The sequence below is a fragment of the Lycium ferocissimum genome, chromosome 2 (assembly GCF_029784015.1).
Source record: "Lycium ferocissimum isolate CSIRO_LF1 chromosome 2, AGI_CSIRO_Lferr_CH_V1, whole genome shotgun sequence".
Lineage (NCBI taxonomy): Eukaryota > Viridiplantae > Streptophyta > Magnoliopsida > Solanales > Solanaceae > Lycium > Lycium ferocissimum.
This window is the reverse complement of record NC_081343.1, coordinates 54873350-54894632: the sequence shown is the minus strand read 5'-3', so window position 1 is coordinate 54894632 and position 21283 is coordinate 54873350. Positions and strand designations below refer to the sequence as shown.

General features: G+C 34.5%; 3 protein-coding genes across 3 annotated transcripts; all 3 read left to right on the top strand.

The window, feature by feature from the left end:
• Positions 1-1274: 1274 nt before the first annotated feature.
• LOC132048207 (toMV susceptible protein tm-2-like) lies at positions 1275-4166 on the top strand. The gene has a single exon (XM_059439117.1). The coding sequence runs from the start codon at positions 1389-1391 to the stop codon at positions 3969-3971; it is 2583 nt and encodes an 860-aa protein (XP_059295100.1). The 5' UTR covers positions 1275-1388; the 3' UTR covers positions 3972-4166.
• A 4041-nt stretch (positions 4167-8207) lies between these two features.
• LOC132045345 (monothiol glutaredoxin-S17) lies at positions 8208-13916 on the top strand. Its single transcript, XM_059435911.1, has 3 exons — positions 8208-8435; positions 10671-10745; positions 12531-13916. The coding sequence occupies exons 1-3, from the start codon at positions 8268-8270 to the stop codon at positions 13725-13727; spliced, it is 1440 nt and encodes a 479-aa protein (XP_059291894.1). The 5' UTR covers positions 8208-8267; the 3' UTR covers positions 13728-13916.
• A 1403-nt stretch (positions 13917-15319) lies between these two features.
• Positions 15320-21076, top strand: LOC132045330 (uncharacterized). Its single transcript, XM_059435886.1, has 2 exons — positions 15320-15464; positions 20334-21076. Exon 2 carries the CDS (start codon positions 20351-20353, stop codon positions 21074-21076), a length of 726 nt encoding a protein of 241 aa, XP_059291869.1. The 5' UTR covers positions 15320-15464; positions 20334-20350.
• The last annotated feature ends 207 nt before the right edge of the window (positions 21077-21283 follow it).

Below are 21283 nucleotides of genomic sequence, written 5' to 3'. Positions count from 1 at the left end.
TCGTGAGTCACGTGTTGTAATTCCATCCTTTTGTATAGTGTACGTTAACCCTGTAATTTTATTTATTGATTCGTTGCGTCATATAAGCTCCATAGATGAACTGTGTAATATTTTGGGTTATGGATATCGTGTCTCGACTTATAACGGCACACTTTTAATATGTTGTTCATTTTATTCATTTTCATTTTATTCTTTTAACATGGTTGCTAATTTATTGAATTTATGGTACATGGGTACGAAGTGGGTAGTCAATATTCCAAATCGGATCGGTCGGTGCAAGTTGGCAGGCATCGAGTACCGTGCCATGTCTCATCCCATTTTGAAACGTGACATGAGGAATAGGCTTGGCCGAATCTCCTTTAATCTTTGTGTTATTTTTCTTATTTTGTTTTGGTTGTGTGATTACGTGCGAGTTAACCCACGATCTTCCATAACACAGAGTCTAGAAAAGAGTTGAAGACTTCTGAAAATAATGATCTAAAACAAGTCACATACATTTTAGCATTATTTTTTGGAACAGGCGAAAAAAGAAAAGTGCTCACTCCTATTAAATTGAGAATGAAGAAATAGCTAACTTATTATTTACAGATTAAATTTACTTATTGTGTAAAATATGTGTCAACTAGTTTATACTCATTAATGAACCTTGACAAGCTTGCCTTTCTTCTTGTGAACCACAACTCCCTAACCGCAATCCATTAACCAGACCAATTAGCACATCCGCATAATCAAAACAGCAAATATACATGGTTCTTGCCATGTAATTTTTACCCTATTCTAGTGTAGCTATGTTTTTTTTTTTCCCCTAAATATCTTTCTTGTATTTATGCATCATTTATTAGTATTAAATCATGGAAGTCTCCATTCTGTATATTAGACTTATTAAGGATTCACTGGTAACCACATGGCTCCTCCCAGTTCCCACTATACCGAAGACTTTTTCTTTTAATTGTAGAGATGTTTTAGTCTTGCAACTAGAGTGGTAGTTTCGTTAGTTACCTAATCATTAAGATTATAATATCCACAAAGTACGTGTATTATCTGTCTAATTATAGGGTTGGTATACCGGATCATTGACTTCGATTATTAAATCATTAATTTATTTATATTCTACTTAACAGTCCGTTTGGAACTGAGGAGTATGGTTTACATAGTAGTTCACCGGGCATATTAGTTGTTGTGAAAGTGACTTTTTTGTTTTTCTTTTGAAAATTTGTCAATAGGTGCATTTTTTCTTGTTCGCATGCTGTAGTAGTTGGACAACTTTGCATATGATTGTCTTACTATAAGTACCTCTTAATTCAAAGAACCAAAACTCATCAAAATTGAAATAGCTGTTTGAAATAAAGTTACTCCTTGATCCTCACTGTCTTTGAAACACCAAAATCATGGAGGTAATTGCCATTGCTGCTGTGACAAAGAAAGTTGTTGATATCATAGGCACTCTTGCCCTTGAAGAAGGATATCGCTTGTACTGGTTGCGCGAACAAATGGAGTGGATCCGACGAGAGATGGAGAAGATTCAGTCATTCTTGAAAGAAGCAGATTCCAATCCAACTGGTAGTGAAACATTGACAACAATAAGAAGACAAATCAGAGAACTTGCTTATGATATTGAGGATATCATAGACAAGTACTTCCCAAAGTTAGCTTCACACAAGGCCAAGGGAAAGGAGTATCTTTGCTGTTTGTGTAATTGCTGCACTGCTAATGAACTTGCATTGGAAATTGAAGCAATAAAAGGCAGGGTGGAGGCAATCTGTAATGCCAAGACGACGTATCCCACGTGTGATGTTGGTAGTAGTGGTCATGATACTATATGGGAAGTAAGAAAGAATTTCCTTTATGGTGATGAAGAACCAAACATTGTTGGTTTTCAGGATGACATTGACGAATTGAAGAAAAAGTTACTTGATCCAAACACTGCCTATGATGTGATCTCGATCATTGGGATGCCTGGTCTTGGCAAAACCACTCTGGCCAGGAAAATATTCAACATTGCTAAGGTCGAGTTAGCAAAAGATAGTCCTAATGACCTTCATTTTGAGTGTTCAGCTAAAGTTTATGTTTCTCAAAAACAAACTGTGGAGGAGCTATGGAAGGATATAGCTAAGCAAGTTGGCGTCAACAAAGAGGAAATGGATGTCAATCATGTGGCCACTGCCCTGTCTGCATTTCTGAGCAAGAAGAGGTATGTCATTTTCTTGGATGATTTATGGAGTGATGAAACATGGGACAAATTAAGCATCGCATTTCCTAATAACCCCAAAATTGGAAGTAGAATAATTATCACGTCTCGGTCTCGTAGGGTAGGGAGACATGCTGGAGGGAAAAACTCTCTACACAAGCTGCAGCATTTAGAATTCAAAAGTAGCCAAAAGATTTTCAATGAACTACTTATGAAAGGGGCAAGTACTGGAGAAACATTTTCACCCAGTCTAAAAGCTGTTGGCCAAGAAATTTTAACAAAGTGTCATGGCTTACCACTTGCAATTACTATAGTAGCAGGAATGTTGAGGCAAAGGAAAAGAAAACAACACACATGGAATTATATCCTCCAGAGTTTAAACAAGGATGATCAACTTTCAAAGGTCCTTGATTTAAGTTATCAAGATTTGCCAATTTATTTGAAACCCTGCTTCCTTTATTTTGGACTATTTCCAAAGGATCATGAAATCAGGGCAAGTGAAATAATCAATCTATGGGTTGCAGAGAAATTTATTCCATTGAGTGAACAAACACCTTTGGCTGAGGATGAGGGAGAGGCTTATTTAGGTGAATTGGTTGATAGAAACTTGATTCAAGTGATAAGTAGAAGATCTGATGGAAGGATTAGAACTTGCAGCATTCATAGTCTTTTACATTCAAGATGCATTTCACTTGCATCTAAGGACAACTTGTTCAAAACTTGGAGTAACATAACTTCCAATTCTTGTACAAGTAGTAGGGTTCGGAGATTCACCACCGAGGGAAGTAGCCTCTCCCAATTTCTTTCTTCGGAAGGTCAAACTCTCAAAATCCGCACACTTTTTTGTCTCCAAGGCTCTCATGAACTCTCGAAGAAGCATCTGACACGAGTTCTTCAAGAGTTCAAGTTCCTCAGGGTCCTTGTAATAGAATGTCTTGAACTTCCACTAAAATTTCCAAAGGATTTATGCAATCTAAGACCCTTGAGGCACCTCAAGTTAAGCGGCTATGGTCTTGAAAAGCTCCCAAAAGGTATGTCTAGTCTCCAAGATTTACGCACTTTGGATGTCCGCGGCTGCCCCTCTATCAGACTTCCAAATTCTATTTGGAAACTGAAGAACTTGAGGAATCTCCTCGTGCACGAGCACATACATTGCGTTTGTCGAACCAAGGCTCCTTTGCCAAATCTTCAAATACTAAGCCTGATTCGAGGAGACTGTTTGGAGCCTAAACATTGGGAAAACATGAGAAATTTGAGAAAGTTAGGGATATATTATCCTTTAAAGAAAGATAGAAAAATCAATGTCCTCTGGTTTACTACACATCAAGCTGAGAAGTTGGAGAATTTGCGTCTCGAGTGGCACCTTGATTCGTTGGACAAGTCCATGGATTTTTCACAATGTAACAAGCTTCAGAAACTACACTTGAGGGGATTTATTGAGTCAATGCCCCAGTTTGGTAATTTCCCTCCAAATCTGACAGAGTTATCTCTTGTTGCAAGTCAACTTGAAGAGGACGCGTTAGAAAATCTTAAGAAACTCCCTCGACTAAAGGTCTTGAAATTGGGTCAAAATTCTTTTGTTGGTGCCAAAATTGTTTGTGTTGGATCTCAAGAATTTCCGAGCCTTGAAGATCTTAGAATTGATGAATTATTGTCTCTAAATGAGCTAAGAGTAGAGAAAGAGGGGATGCCAAGGCTCAAAAAGTTGTGTTATTGTAAAGGGCTTACAGTACAAATTGATAACACTAGGTACTTGAACATAGTGGTAACATTAAACTATTAGTTTAGTGACTAAGATGGAGAGTGATTATTGTTTTTTTTTTTTTTTCCTCGCAATCCTTATCTTAAAAATAGTTGTTGAGTAACTCATTTTGAAAATAGTTCTCAAGTAAAGAAAGGTTCCTTTCCAAATACTAGAGATTTTTAGTGTTACTCAATTAGTTTTTTCCTTAAATGTTGTTTCCATGTACTGTATTCTATTCTTAATTTACAGTTTTCATGCACCTTGTTATGGCCCCGTTGTTTCTACACTAGTCAATCGATTCTCCTCGGAGAAAAAGATGAAGCCAATTGAATACTTTATAAAAAGTGAGTTGTAAAACTACAAATAACATTCCTAAATTGTATAGACCCCAACCAAATTCTTGTTAATTCATCTGATGAGGTTCCAGGCTCTATTTAGGAATGGTTTTGCTGTAAACTTTCAGTATAGTTAATCATTTATAAATTTCCTATTAATTATCATATTTTGTAGAATATATACATAAAAAAGGATCGAATATGAAAAAGAAGACAAAATATATTAGCAGTAATATCGACAAAATAAAAGTAACAAATTTTATTTTATTTAGAATATAAACTACATAAATTTTTTAATATAACTAATCAAACATTCAATGAATAATAATTCCTACATTATATTTCTGGATACCAATATAGTTGTGGCTATGAGAATTAGAATATTTAGTTAATACCTACATTGTTTGGTTAATTAACTTTTTTTACTTATTTTGATGTTTGGTAAAGAAATATATCTTTTAAGTGCTCGAATTGTTTGAAAATTCTTGAGGTAACTTTTGTAATTTTTTTAGATTTTTGACACAGCTGTAAGACAATATTTATTTTTCTTTTAGGGAAAAGCTATAAGACAATCAACAACATATGGAAAGAAGTAAGCTATAGGTTCAATTACCTTAGAAACTTCCAATAAATATTATTTTTTTCATTCTGTAACAATATATTTTATTCTAGAAACATTGATACAGCATTAAGATAGTAATGGTGTTCAATTAACAAATCAAAAAATAAATTTCTTGTAACAAATATTTTATTCTAGAATATACACTACATAACAATTTTCAATATAACAAATCAAAAAATGACTTTCAATTTTTTTTTTTTTCTCTCACAAATGAACACCGTTTCATCTACTTTAGGGATCTTTATACAAATAGCCGATCAATTTTCTGTTTATTTTTCTAGTCGGTATACATAAATTATATATTAATTTTACACAATTATACATATATCATACTTGATAAGAACATTGAAGAAATCCATAAATAAATCCTTATGATTACAATTCAAATAATAATATATGGTTCAAATATTACAATTCTCTATAGTAGGTACTGTAACCTTTTTTGTGGTATCGTCCTTTGATGAGAATTGAAAATATTTATTTAGAGGATGTTTGTGATGGCTTACGCACTTTTTAAAGTTATTTTGATGTTTGGTAAACTTAAATCAAGTGACTCTTTTTAAGTGCTTGAATTGGTTTTTTGAGCGTGGTAAATTCTTAAATTTTTTGACACAGTTATAAGACAATCTTTTTTTTTACTTTTTGGGCAAAGCTATAAGACAATCAACAACATATGGAAAGAAATATACTATATGTAGAATTACCTTACTAGCTTTCAATAAATATCCCTTTTTTCATTCAGCAACTCTATATTTGCCTACAAGGCGAATTGATGAAGAAACATTGATTTTTTTCAATCAGCATTCAGCTGAATCTTAAGATTTTTTTTTATTTTTTTTTTTAATAGAAATTTTGTTATTTAGTGTATCTTACAGAAAAATAAGTCGAGAATCAACAAAATCACCAAGTAACAATTAAAAATCATATAAATTTTAGTTCCATTTTTTTTCCCTCACAAATGAACACCTTTTCATTTATTTAAGGGATACATTCATTACTTGCTTCATAATCTATTGTTGTCTTTCTATGATTTGACTGTCAAGTAAAACAACATGGTATGATAGTAATCCTTCATGGAAATTGATAACATATTTGAATCGAACTCTTATGTCGATCAGATGAATGCCCTGTATATCCAAAACACTTGACAACATTTGTTAGAATAAACACATTCATTTCACGGCTTTCATTTGTAATATGCAGTTGATCTTACTTCAATATCTCCATGTAGGAGTGAAACTATATCATGTCCATAGTTATAGTGAGATATTTAAATACATCAATTTCATAAATATATGGTACTACAGGACCGATATAATTTTTCCATTTCAACTTCTTTTAGCAGATAATCTACTGCTGTTGGAAACTTTTCAAAAGCTCCAATAATATTCAAGCCATCAACTTGCATAATAATATGAAAGGTTCTGACTATCATAAAGAGACAAGGGTAAACATGATCATCCTTGTTCCCTTCGTCAAAGATATCGTCGACGAGATATCATCTTTTATCGGTTCGCAATTTATATAAATGGTCGATCGGATTTATTGTTTATTTTCCTAGTCGATATACATAATTATACACTAGTTATTAACAGTTATATCTATTATATATAAATTATACATATATAATACACATGCTTGATTTTTAATTTAAATGATTAGGTCAACAACTATTTAGGTCAAGTTTTTTTATTTAGTAGGTATTTGGCCATAAAACAAAAAATAAATCATTTGATTTATTAAACTTGTGTTTATTATTGCACGAGATTTTATGTCAATAAATAATTTTTGGTTGTCTTTCCTAAAAACATGAAATATGATTTATACCCCAATTTCTAAAAACCTGACAAAATCACCCAATTTAACTAATTTTACTTGAATTTGTCATCTTTATTATTTTCTTCCTCTATCCAAACCACATTTGTTAACTCTAATCCTTATTATTTTATGCAATATATAAAACTATATTCGTTAATTAACTTTAATGCTTATTATTTTTTTCAAATTGATCAACTCCAAAAAAGTGTCAATTGATGCCAAATATTATCATTAAAACTGGATCTAAATTTATAGTTTTTATCAAAAGTTCTCATTCTTCAAGAATGTTGAACGTGCCTTAAGCATAGCAAATTGTGATAGCTTGTAATTCAGAGCAAATCAAGACATACATATGATGTTGAGACACATCTTCAAGATTATAGCCATACACACATAGGAAATATTAGAAGATCATATATTTCTTACAAACTCTCATTTAGGCGTTAAGAGATATGAAATTAACATCATAATCCTCTTAACAACATTGGATAACAATGAATCAGGTCACATTCTTGAATCCCAAACAATGTAAGGCACCAATAAGAAACAAATTGAGAAATATTCAATTCAGTGAAATATTCAAGAAACAATGTAATTGTATATAAAAGATGTTTAAACCATGATCTGTCTTTTCAAAATATTCCAAAATGACAAATTTATAAAAATAAATAATATTAAAAGTACACAAAATATAGCCAAAAGATTGGGGGAAACAAAAACAATGAACTTAATTGACTTCTTATTTATAAAAGAAAAAATAAAATTTTGGGTGTTTTTCAAATTTCAAAACAACTGAGCTACTTAAAGTCACTACTTGATTGTATTTGGAATTGTATATTTGAATAAACATCTATAATGCTATATTTATAAAAAAAAAGGTCTTGAAAAAGTTGTCTTATTTAATTGGGAAAAAAGTGAAAAAATTTCATTGCCAAATGGGAGTAACTTTGGTGTATATATCTATTTTGAAATTCCATTTATAAAATTCAGAAGTATATAGACGGTTCTAAAATCATTTAAATATTTTTAATTAAAAATAAATATTTCACTTTTTTTTTTAGTAGACACATTTTTCTAAAGCCCCATGGTAATTTTTTTTTCTGGTGTGTCGGGTCTGGTTCCTTTAAAAAAATATCTTTGTGACTTTAAAAAAATAAGTCTATCCATTTTTTTAATGTATTGACTCCGAAGTGAAAAAAAATTATTAATTTTAGAAAAGTATATATTAAAAAAAATGAGTAAATTTTTTTTTTAGTACTAAACATTTTTTTAATTTAAAAAATAGCCTAAATGAAAAAAACATCGGTGAAAAGGGTATATTTGAATAATTATAACGATGGTATATTTGCATCATTTTCCTAATTTATATATTTTTTTAAAAAAGAAAAGAACTATGAAATAAAAGAGAGAGAGAGAGAGAAAAAAACCAAAAATAAAAGAGGATCTTAGAATAAGAAAAAAGCTGAAAAGAAGAGATTCTATTACCATGAAAAAGAGAAATCAGTATAGTTTTTACTTTGAGTTGTCATAGAGATTAGAGAATATCTAAAAGAAGAGAGAATGGGATCAGTGAAGGAAGTTCAATCGAAAGCAGAACTTGATAAGATTGTGGGAGATGGCTCACCTGCTATTTTACACTTTTGGGCATCATGGTGTGAAGCTTCTAAGCATATGGACCAAGTCTTTTCTCACCTTTCTACTGATTTCCCACATGCCCATTTTCTAAGAGTGAGCAAAATCTTCTCTGTTTTCATATAAAGCTTATATCTTTTCTTATTTGTTGATCGATTTCTGGTATTGTTGTTGCATATATCAATCCAGCAGAGTTTTTTTTCTTACCAAAAAAAAAAGAAAAATCAAGATTCGTTATGGAATTTTGAATGATGTATGGAATATATTGATGGGTTATTGATAGATTTTCTGCTTCATATGTTCTTGTTGTTTAGATATTTTTTTTTTTTTTTTAGGTAACGATGGTATGAAGGGCTTAGGGTTTTGTACACTTTTGGGATTCATGATGTGAAACTTTTAAGCAGATGGACCAAGTTTATATCTTTTTTATTTATCGGTTGATCTCTGGTATTTTTATTGAATAGATTTTAAGTTGGATTATGGAATTTGAATGAACTGTGAAACACACGGATGAGTTATTGATATATTTTCTGTTTGACATGCTCCTTTTGCTTGGAGGGGGCTCTCTGGGTTTGTTTTGGGTTGCTTTGCTTTTGAGGGTTTAGGGTTTTGTGGGCTGTAGCTCATTTGTTAGTAAACTGAAGATTATATGCTTTTTGGCCACATTTGAAGCTTCTAAGTACATGGACTAATCTCTTTTGAACCCTATACTGATTTTCCTCATGTCCACTTTCTTAGAATAAGCAAATCTCTTCAGTTCATATATATACACATATATAAAATCTCAAAAAGTTTATATCTTTCTTATATAGTTGATCATTTTTCTGGTATTTTTATTGCATAGATATCAATATGGCTTATGGAATTTGAATGAATCGTGAAAAGCAATAATTTGGGTAATTGTTAGATGTTGTATTTGATATGCTTTTGTTGTTTGAAGGTCTCTCTTTAAGTTTCTTTGGGTAGATATCCTATGAAGCGTCCATAGCTATTTCTTTAGTAACGTAAAGATTCTGCACTTTAGGGCGTCACAGTGCAAAGGTTCTAAGCTCTTGAACCAAGTTTTTTTCTCACCTCTCTGATTTCTCCCGTGCCCATTCTATGTGAATTCGAACCTCCTAAGTTTTCATATATATGTGCATATATGAAAGAGAAGCTTTAAAAAGTTATATATTGTTTGATTGACTGATTGATTGCAGGTATTTTTTAATAGTAATCTAGCAATGTTTTACTGTTTGCAAAAGGGAAAATTGCACAGAAAGTGACAAGGTCGATTGGGGTAGAAGGAAAACAATAAGTGAAGTGCACACTTCTTTGAAGTGACACACAATTTATGGGAAATTAAAAAATATCTTACATCTATGAATTTAGTATCATAAAAATTAAATTGCAATTAGACTACTAAAAATATTGCAACTAGACTAACTAACTCAGCGTCAAATAGACAATAATGGATATTTAAATTGCAATTAGACTACTAAAAATATTGCAACTAGACTAACTAACTCAGCGTCAAATACACAATAATGGATATAAACCAACTCCTCAGAGATGAGACTCAAGGAAGCGGTTGATTCTCAATGAAATCACTTTGATCCTGTTTGGACAATATTTGATTGAAGTTGAATAAAGAGTATTTGAAGTTAAAGCTGAAAAAGAGTATTTCAAAGTTGAAATTATGTCTGGACATGAATTTCGCTTGGAAAAGAACTTAAAATATTGTGAGTAAGAACCATTATTTAACTTAAACCAGCTTTCCATTTCATATTATCTATTCCAAATTGAAGTTGAAATAATGGACAAAATTGTAAAACAAACATTTATATGCAAATACTATTTCATCATTTGCATGTCTGATGTATTTCCAAGCGCCTACTTTGTTTGTCATTGTTCATGCTTCTCTAAAGCACATGAGGTGTTTTCCAAACGCCTACTTTGTTTTTCATTGTTTGAAGAGCATGCTTCTCTAAAGCACATGAGGTGTTCTTGTGGTTACATAGCTACGTTACATGAATGTAAAGAATCTGAAATATTGAGAAATTTGGGGGCCATTGCTCTCTTTATTTGTTGCTGTCTTATGAGTTGGTACATCAAATCTTACTTCCTTAAAATAGAAAGGTGGAGAAAGCTGCATATACTGAAATAGTTGTTTCATTCTAGCATAGTGAGTTGAAACTTGGGGCTGGACTTTCTTCTATACTAGTTGATGCATTGTAACCCCAACTCCTTAATGGATTATATTCCGGTGCTATCGGAATATGCTCATTATTCATACTGAAGTGTCAGCTCGTCTCTGATTGTTATTCTTTTTCTTTTGTCCTTGTATTTCAGGTTGAAGCTGAAGAACAGCCTGAGATATCTGAGCAACACTCTGTTTCTGCTGTTCCTTACTTTGTATTCTTCAAGGTAACTCACATGGGAATTTGCTTTTCTTGTCCATATACTGTTCGTATATCTGCTTATGTTAGCAAACCTTACTCTCCTACTGGATAGATGGGGAATGAATAGGTCTCACCCCTGCTTATGTGAGTCTACCTGTATTTATTGAGCTTGCTTCTGACTCCTTATGAGACATTCTATGACCTTACTTTTTTGGAGGGTCGGCATCACAAGGGGGCCTTTGCTCATGCGTCGTTTATTCGAATGACTTGGAGAGTCATGAGAACTACTGCTAGTTGTTTGCATTTTTTATGGGATAAAGTTGGTGAAATATATCTGCGTTTTGCCAACAAGTATCAGATTAAGGGTTTCTGTTTCATCTATTTTATTACACTCCATTTGCCACATCATTTCTATAATGTTATTCTCTAGTCACGGTATATCTATTGGTGGGAGGAGACCGTTTACATATCAAATGTATGTCTTCAACAATAACAAGTAAATTGAGAAGATCCTCTCAAGCCACCAACAATCTAACCACTAAAAGATCTTATGTTTGACAAGTGTTCAGAGTTTCTTTTGTTTTCCTGATATTACTTGAATGTAAAACTGTCTCTCATGGCTCCATTATTTCTTTAAAGACAATGACTATGCTCTTTCTGCCCAAAGATTCTGCAATATCTTTGCTGTCATATCTGTTCAATAACCCATTGCAGTGTCAATTCTGTAATGGGAAAATGTCCCTTAAAATAGTGAATAGCTTATCATATTCTGCCAAGGACATGTTGTTTCATTGTGCTCATAATCTTCTTGAAAATCATATGCATCTTAATGAGCCTATGAGATCCATCTGCCCCTTCCATTTGCTGGCCACATGTGCTATTACTACTATTTGGTAGCATATTAAATTATGGACAATGGGAAATATGGGACATCTCATTGAGGATGTATAAGCTTTACAGAAGGGGCAACCCTGCTTATCTTTCTCATTTAACTTCATAGACTTTTGTCTGAAAGTATCCCTAAATTGGTAAGTCTTCAGTAAAGTCTACGAGTGCAGTCGGGATGTACAAGCTCAAAACGATCTCTCTTACTTCTTCATGTCCCTTGTTCTTTTATGCCAGTCAAGTGCTCTGCATTTGAAGATATTATTGTGTTCTGTCAGCCTGATTTTGAAAGCTTTCTCATTATCCATAAGAACATCACAGTGATAATTGGGTTGATCGGTAGATATCTTTTTCCAATCACTTATCTCACTCGGAGGATCGACTGCCTTTTCCTTTTTGCCATTGTCTTTGGCTGGCACTTTGTGAATCTCAAAAGTATTTAAGCTTATGCAAAGGGAAATTATCCATGTGGCATTTAAAAGTTGATAGAATTATTCGTAGATGAACATCTGTTAGCTGGATGAAGAAACATTAAATTCACTAGTTTTTGGCATAATGAGTGTTCTTGAAAGAATTGCCTATAGTTATCAAAAATGAAAGGGTGTGGCTAGTGGTCAATGAAGTGGGTTGAGCACCATGAGGTCTCAGGTTCAATTCCCAGCAGAGACCAAACCACACCGGACATCATGGTTATCAAAAAAAGAAAGAATTGCCAATAGTTGCAGTCACAAATCCAAAATAAAGTTCCCGAAAAATTAATGAAATGTGATTGTTAGTTGACTAAATTTTGTTAGCTACCTTCCCGTTAGTCGTATTGCTCAAACACTCTCAACTGTGATTTTTGTTACATTTGGACAATTCCTTGATGTGGACCTCTCTTTTTGCTTGTTATATTATCTATAATGTGCTACTTTGCTTATTTTAGGAAGGTAAGGCTGTTGATACGTTGGAAGGAGCGGATCCCTCTAGTTTGGCTAACAAGGTTGCAAAAATTGCTGGGTCAATCACTCCTGGGGATCCTGCTGCTCCTGCTAGCCTAGGGATGGCTGCAGGTCCCACTGTTCTTGAAACAGTTCAGGAATTGGCTAGAGAAAATGGCGCTCCTCAAAAGGCGTCAAGTTCCGGTGTTGATGATCGACTAACTAAGCGACTTCAGCAGCTGGTTGCTTCTCACCCAGTAATACTTTTTATGAAAGGGACCCCTGAAGAACCCCAGTGTGGTTTTAGTCAGAAAGTTGTCGACATCTTGAAGAAAGAGAAGGTCAAATTTGGAAGTTTTGATATTCTAACGGACAATGAGGTCCGTGAGGGGTTGAAGAAATTTTCCAATTGGCCGACATATCCTCAACTGTACTGCAAGGGTGAACTTCTTGGTGGTTGTGATATTGTTATAACTATGCATGAGAGTGGTGAACTTACGGAAGTTTTCAAGGATCACGGGGTTGGAATCTCTGATACTTTTGAAGCTAAACCAAATAAAACTGCGGGTCCGTCTGGCTTGAGTGCTGCCCTGACTACTCGTCTTGCAGATCTAATCAATTCTAGCCCAGTTATGCTGTTTATGAAAGGAACAGCTGATGAACCCCGATGTGGATTCAGCAGAAAGGTGGTTGATATTCTTAAACAGGAGAAAGTAGAGTTCGAGACTTTTGACATTCTTACTGATGATGAAGTCCGTCAAGGACTGAAAGTTTACTCCAATTGGTCTAGTTATCCGCAGCTGTACATAAAAGGTGAACTTATCGGTGGATCAGACATAGTACTGGAGATGCAAAAAAGTGGTGAGCTTAAGAAGGTTCTAGCTGAAAAGGGGATACACAGCCTTGAAGACCGTTTAAAGAATCTCCTAAACTCTTCACCTGTAATGCTGTTTATGAAGGGTACACCAGATTCTCCAAGGTGTGGTTTCAGCTCCAAGGTGGTAAATGCCTTGAAGGAGGAAGGGGTTGATTTTGGATCCTTTGACATTCTATCCGACGAAGAAGTTAGGCAGGGATTAAAGACTTTCTCCAACTGGCCGACTTATCCACAGCTGTATTACAAAGGGGAACTCATAGGAGGATGTGATATCGTGCTGGAATTACATAGTGGGGGTGAACTGAAGTCAACATTGTCTGAATAGAACACGCGGACCAGGTTGCGCGTATTATCAGGCATAACATGTTAGCTGAGGGTCTTACACAGTGTCAACAGGATTTCGTGGTGTCTGAACTGTCAGAACTATGTATGGTCGTTGAACAAGAATTTCGTGTTACAGTAACATTTTTAGATGCAGTTATTCTATGTTTGTGAGTCTTGGATTTGATCTTCATTCAGAATGTGTTAGCAAGTGGAGGGCTTACTCTCTTTCTTTTCTTAGTTTGTCTGTGGAGATGCATCCTAGATCCTTCACTTCAGCCATTGATTGTTGGCAAAATACATATGCAGGCCCTTAAACTTGCCAAAAAATTCCCCTCAGGCAACTGAATTAATCAGTGTTCCCACTGAGCACCTAAACTACTAAGGAAGTGTACCAATTTAACACATTTTTTGCAGCAAGTTAAAATGACAGATGCGTGAGATTCAATTGCCATTTGCATTGCAATATGACCAGTGATAGAATGACACATTGCAAAGGAAAACTTTTCTCCCCTAACCCCACCCCACTCCTGAAATTTCCACCACCAGGAGCAGAATTAAGAGAAGCGCCCCAATCAGCACCCTTACTCCCAAAGACGCCATAATTACCACCTACAAAGCCCAAAAATGAACCTGGGCTATCAGAACCGGCTGAAGTATTAAGGCTTCCCCATAAAATCCTGGTTGGGGAGCTTAGATAAGAATCCCCTCTGTTGCTACTTGTGCTGTAGCCAATAGGAGTAGTGTATCTGCTTGAATTTCCCTGAGATATGGGTTTAACATTCCCCCATAACCAAGATTATTGCTAATTTTGGAAGCTCCTACAAAGGTGGGGCTCAAAGTTGGGAGAGTGTATTACACACTATGCCATGTCAGCAAAAGTGTTAAATTGGTACAGTTCTTTAGTAATTTAGGTGCTTAATAGGAACAATGATTAATGTAGGTGCCTAAGAGGAAAATTGTGACAAGCTTAAGGGCCTCTCTATGTATTCAGCCTTGATTGTTTTTGGTCCAAAAAAATGATCACTTTTAGAAGGCGTTATTATTCTTTTCTTTTCTATTCCTCCATTAGACATATATCCATTGAGTTAAGTAAGTGTTTAATGTTGCATTCTAAATTTATTGATGAGTGCAATTACAAATTTTTAGTGAAATACTATCTCGGTTCGCTTTTACTTGTCCACTATTGATCTTGCACGTCCTTTAAGAATTACTCTCCGATTTACTTTTACTTATACACTTTTGATTCTGCACGCCCCTTAAGAATTAATAAATGATGTATTTTTTTTAAGGTAATATCCATATTAATTGTTTATAGTCTCAATAGACTTGAGAATGAGTAATTAATGTTAAGGGTAAAATAAGATCTTTTTTTTTTCTCTCTTGATATCTTTAAATTGAATAAGTAAAAGTGAAAATTTATTTTTAGTATAATGGACAAGTAAAAGTGAACGTCAACGAAGGGAGTAACTTATAATCTATTATGGTAAAAATATTCATCTTAAAAGGATTTTTTTTTAAAGAACATGAAAATTCATTAATTGATTGTGCAATTTCTGTTGTATCCGAGTTAAGTAGGACTCTGAGTCTGTCGATTAATGAATTTAATGCAAAAGAAACCTAATCGTCCTAGTTAAGTTATATAAAGGGGTTTTCCTCAACAAAGAAAACTACTACTTCTCATTAGCTAATTACTCGGGGAGACGAGAAGACATACTTCATGCTGGTGTTTTTTCAAGAGGTAAGCACTAAATTTTTATGTTTGTTTAATAATTTATGCCTATCTATATTATCTGCAACTGCAATCCTGATTGCTTTCCATGGTATGTATTTTCGATCAATATAGTATATTTAACGCCAAAATAACTGCAGAAATAGTTATTTTCATGATGCTATAAAGTCGAGCCCTTTTTTTTGTTTCTGGGAAACTACAGAAAATCTATAAATAACTCGCTGATGTCGTGATGATCCTTAATTTGCTAACCTCAAAGATTTTGCTTAGACCTGTATTTATATTAGAAAAATTCACTAAATATACACAAATATTTAATTACCAACCCAATACAGGCCGCGGGTTTATACCAAATCATAATATTTTACTATAGTTAAGTGATAAATTAAGTGAGGGTGTATATAAATTGATTGTGGTTTAATGATAATTTACAGTTAAACCTCTCTATAACGACATCGTTGGGTACGAAATTTTTTGGGTGTTATAGCGAATTGTTGTTATACACCTATAACAGTATTGATATTTAAATAATATTTCGCTGTTATAGGTAAAAAAAAAAATGCATAAAATCTAATTTTTCATTTTTAATTGCCAAATCCTAACCTTACTCACACTTTGTAAATCTTTTAACGATGGAAATATATATTCATATAATATTTTGTCATAAATAGTGTATTAAAATATCAAAATATTTGATCAAAATCTCTACACTTATTATTGTAATAGTAGATATTCTATTTTTATAAAGATGGTTAATTGTTATATTACCAAAAAAAGAAGATAGTTGTTATAAGGTTGGTTATTGCATTTATAGGTAAAATATTATCATAGAGAAGTAAAATATAACATAAAAAATCAGTTCCGAAAAAAAATTAACTGTTATAGAGAGATGTTATATAAGAATATTGTTATAAAGAGGTCTGAGTGATGTGAAGACACATGTCATATATTTATTGGATTGATATAAATACTGTTGGTAAAATCTAAGTAATGTTCTCCAAGGTCAAAAGAAAAAAAGGAAGATTCTTACAGGGGTATGCAGGCAATCTAGGATTAAAGATCTGAAAATTTGGTAACTCCATAAAATCAGGAAATAAGCAGTTTAATTTGGAGAAAATCGATACAGTAAGGAGGTATTTTAGGAATATTAAAAGAAGCAAATCAACCACAATGGTCAAATCCCAATATTAGAGGACACTGCAAGCAACGATCAAGTACTATAAAAGGGAGTGGAACCGTGAAGAAGAATACAAACCTTTACCTTGGCAAACTCTCTCTCATTCTGTTAGAACCCGTATTTTTGTGCATTGAAATAATCCGGATTAATTATGATAAGTTAAGGACAAAACTATTTCGGGATACAAAGTCGGGATTTTTGACCTTTGATTTTTTTTTTTTTAAGACATAAGTTATGCATGAATTGATTGGTATGGAACGATTAGGAAAATTTGGGGCCAAAAGTGATAAAATTGGAAGTTGAAAAATCATCCATTTTCCATAGTTGGCCATGTGAGTGGATTGAGGCCCCCACACAATTTTTGTGTCAACTTTTGAGTGGAACAACACATTAAAGTGGGCCAAGTTTTTGTACTCTTCATAAAGGGATTAAAAGATGACTACTAGTCATCTTAAGCTCATTTCAACACTTGCACAAAAAAAAAAAAAAGTTGAAGACCTCTCCATTGAAGGAGGCTCTCGGCCAAGGCTCAAGAAAATCCACCCCCATTTCTTGTCCTTCTAAAATTATTCCATTGATGTAAACCTATTATCTTGAGGTCTCTAAGTAGCGTGGAACCATCGTTGGAGCGATCAATCCACTATTTCTCATCTTTTGGAAACCCTAGCCTATTGAGGAATAAAGAAGAAAGGTAAGAATTTCTCTTGTTTTATGGGTTATAAATGTTTTATGCATATTGTAGTGTGTTAATATGGATGAATATCTTGAAATATAGTGTGTTGGAAGTGGGTTGTGTGCTTGAGGAGCTAGCCGTGTAAATGGGTGTTGAAAAATGGAATTGATGAATTAATTCTTGTATCGTGTTTGCTTGTTGTGGAGTGGAGAGGAGAATAAAAACCATCGCTATATGTTCATGTACAATGTGGCCGTGTATAGCCCTCAAATGTTTGGTAAAGGATGAATTAATATCGCTTATTGTTTTAATCGTCGTCGCTATGAATCTTATGTTGGAAATGAATGTTTGTTGACTCAAAATGATGTTGTTAATGTTGCGGACTGTTTTTGGAGGTTATTGTATATTTAATGTAATTGGTATATTGATGAGATAGCATTGTTAGAATGTAAATTGTGGATACAAACTATGATTTGGAAATGAAGAAAAAAAAATTAAGGGCCTGTCTCGGTTGGGGCTGTTTTCGGCCAGTTTGGAGAAAAATTGGGATTATTGGAAATGTTGTATGAATTGCTTAGAATGTCCTTAAATGTTGTTGGTATGGGTTCGGGTTAGTATGCGAATGTATAAGCGTCGATGTTAGCTTGAAGTTAAGCCATCGAATTGAATTTATGAAAGATTGTTGAATGATGTAAAAGAGAGCTACTATTATTACTTTGCCTTTCGAATTGATTATCGATGTTGCTAGGTTGATTATTGTGGTTGTTGTTGTTGATTTTGAGCGAGTTAAATTCTCGGGGTAGCCTATTTACAGGGGAAATGCTGCCCAAATTTTTGTAGAATTAGGGCGAAATTGGAATTTAAGGCCTAAAAGTCATTAGCTAATGTTTGGCATTTTATGGCTTATTTTTAGATCGTGGGCAGCCCGAATCATAGTTTGGATTAGCTTGAGTTCGGATCATTTTGGAGAGCGTTTGAGGTATGTAAAATAACCTTCCTTTTTGGCATGTCTTAGTTAAATTAGGCTATGATTCAAGCCTCGAGGAAACTCTATTCTCGCAATCCGAGCTTGTATATGATTTGCACTTGTTTCCTTGGTATCCTTGTGCTAATATGCCATAACGTTGATCCTTATACCCTTGGAATTAATAATTTGCAAAGGCTACTTAAAAGCTGATTTTTTTTTAAGAACTTATTCATTAGCGATTCAAAAACTACAAACGCTCATAACTTTCTCAGAAAAGCTCGGAATGCTTTGAAACTTTCGTAGGAGTTTGTATGATATATAATGAGTATGTTTTTCATGGGCGGGCCCAGCTCGGGTCTACACCCGTCCGTGGGTCCCGCGATACCCTTTTATGTAATTTAGACAATTCTTGAAGAAAATGTTGTGATGATTATTCCGATTTCAAATATGACTATTTTAACTACTTTATTGAGTTTGATAATACGAGTTTGACACATAAGGACGATTTCGAAGGTTGTAGCTTTGATGTACTAATTCCGATAAATCGAAACTTGTTTTCGCACTTTCCGATGTTAGTAAATATATTTGGTCACCGGATTTTTGAAAGGTAGCTTAATTATTTATTTGCTCATATGCATGTGATTTTGATACGGGATTATGATTTCTGAAGTTTGGATTGATATGCTTTCGAGGAACATTCGGAGAAAATTTGAATTGACTATTTCCTTGGGTTGGAAATAGTAGTACGCTTTGGTTATTCTATTGGGTTTGTAATAATGATTTGTATGTCGTTATATGATATTACCGGGTATTCGGCCGCGGTATGTTATGTTATGTTATGTATGTTATGTCTGTGATATTCGCCGGGTATTTGGTCGCAGTATGTCCCGTGATATTGCCGCCGGGTATTTGGCCGCGGTATGTTCGCGATATTGCCGCCGGGTATTTGGCCGCGGTATGTTATGTGATGTGATAGTGCCACTGGATTTTGACCGCGGTATGTGGTGTGACACTGAGCTCTATGCATAGTTCGTTTTCTTGAGAAAAATATTATTAATAAGTAAACGTTTTGGTATTTTGGATATGTACTTACTTTCTGTATTTCCGCTTCGATTATGGCTCGATTTGACATATTGTATATTTCTACTTTGCATACTCGTACATATTCGTACCGACCCCCTTTCGTCGGGGGGTTGCGTTTCATGCCCGCAGTACGATTTTGGTGATCCGCCGCCTAGGATTTTCATCGACGGTCTTGGAGTGCTTAACATTAGAGCCTACCTTTGGTACATATTCGTCCATGGTGTATATATTTGTTTGCTCGGGGGCACGGCGGGGCCCTGTCCTGTCATATGATTCAGTCTGTCTGTATGTTTAGAAGTCTGTGGACATATTTTGTGGGTTGTGCCTACTTCCGTACGGTTGTGTTTGTATCTGTTGTGTTTGGGCGATCCCATTCGCCGCGGCGGCCGGTCCGCATATGTATATATGATGTTTTGTTGGCCCTGTGGCCTTTGTTGGTATTTACGTACGCGGGTTATTTTGGATAGTCGTAAAACAAAGGAAACTCTCGCGAAATTTTTTTTTTTCCGCAAATTACATAAATTTGAAACATAGCCTTGTCGGCCACGTTATATACTTGGATGTGTTTGACATAAATTGAGATAGCGTTGGATAAGTGTGTTTGGGTGCCCAGATAGGGCACTAGTCACGGCCTACAGGGTTGGGTCGTGACACATTCTTTGCAGACATTGTAATGTACACAATACAATGTACTAAAAGAGAAGTGAGGGGAAACAGGGAGGGTTGTGTGGTTGTTCCTTCTGAATGTTTGTGGGTGCTCTGAGTGAAGACCAACCTTAACGTTGGCGTTGAATCAGTATAAAAGCTTATGTCTCATTTACTATAATTTATCTTTAATCTCTTATTATCTGCTATTGAATATGTAGCTCTCTGTAACCACCATAATCGACCAAGTATTTTAGAAAGGCATACTTCACCCTCCTTGTATTTTTCAATTGGTATCGAAGTCTGTCTCACAAGTTTGTTTTTGCTTAGCAGGAAGTGAGAAAAGACCAATGGCCAGTCATCAAATTGCAGGAGGAATCACTCGAGACGAAGACTCGAGGCCACTATACTTCAAGGGAGAACATTATCGCCATTGGAAGGCTAGAATGAGAACGTATGTTCAATCAATTGACTATCAATTATGGTTAGTCATTCAGGACGGACCACTACCGATTCCTGGTGATGACGAGGGAAAGAAACATGAAGGCGAGGCATCCGCTACTACATCAAAAATCAATAAATACACAAAAGAACAGATGGATGTCATGCAAACGAATGCTAGAGCTAAGCACCTACTTTACCATGCTTTGAGCATGGAAGAGTTCGAAAACGTCTCAAGTTGTGAAACTGCAAAGGAAATATGGGACAAGTTGGAGATGCTCCATGAAGGTACAATTACACAGAAAGTAAAGGAAGCCAAGATAAGTCTTCTGCTTCATGAGTACGACCATTTCTTGATGAAAGAAGATGAAACAATTAAAGACATGTTCCGGAGATTTAATAAAATTCTTGGAGACCTCAAGGCTTTAGGAAAATCCTACTCTAATGGTGAACAAGTCAGAAAAATTCTGAGGATTTTGCCTAGAGTGTGGCAAACTTATGTTGATGCAATTCCATATGAAAGTTTTGTTCAAATGTCATATGATGAACTCCGAAACAAGCTGATTGTTTATGAGAAATCTTTTCTTCAGAGGCATGGACAGATGTTGCATTCAAAACCTTTCTTGATGAAATAGAAAATGAAGAGGAGGACAAAGAAAATCAGGAAGACTGGGCAATGATTTTGAAGGGAATGGACAACATCACGACAAGAAGAAAACAAAGCAAGAGATCCCAGTTCGATCAAAACTCCAGAAGGAACAATGGAAGGAGGAACCCCAAAGGACCAGCATAAATTGTTCCGAACGTGGCAAAGACCGAGCACGGAAATATGTTTTTCACAC

Bases quoted from the DNA above. Each gene is read 5' to 3' on its own strand.
- LOC132045345 (XM_059435911.1), top strand. From the start codon at position 8,268: ATGGGATCAGTGAAGGAAGTTCAATCGAAAGCAGAACTTGATAAGATT. The intron at 8,436-10,670 runs GTGAGCAAAATC...CTTGTATTTCAG, and splicing joins CACATGCCCATTTTCTAAGA to GTTGAAGCTGAAGAACAGCC. The intron at 10,746-12,530 runs GTAACTCACATG...TGCTTATTTTAG, and splicing joins CTTACTTTGTATTCTTCAAG to GAAGGTAAGGCTGTTGATAC.
- LOC132048207 (XM_059439117.1), top strand. From the start codon at position 1,389: ATGGAGGTAATTGCCATTGCTGCTGTGACAAAGAAAGTTGTTGATATC.
- LOC132045330 (XM_059435886.1), top strand. From the start codon at position 20,351: ATGGCCAGTCATCAAATTGCAGGAGGAATCACTCGAGACGAAGACTCG.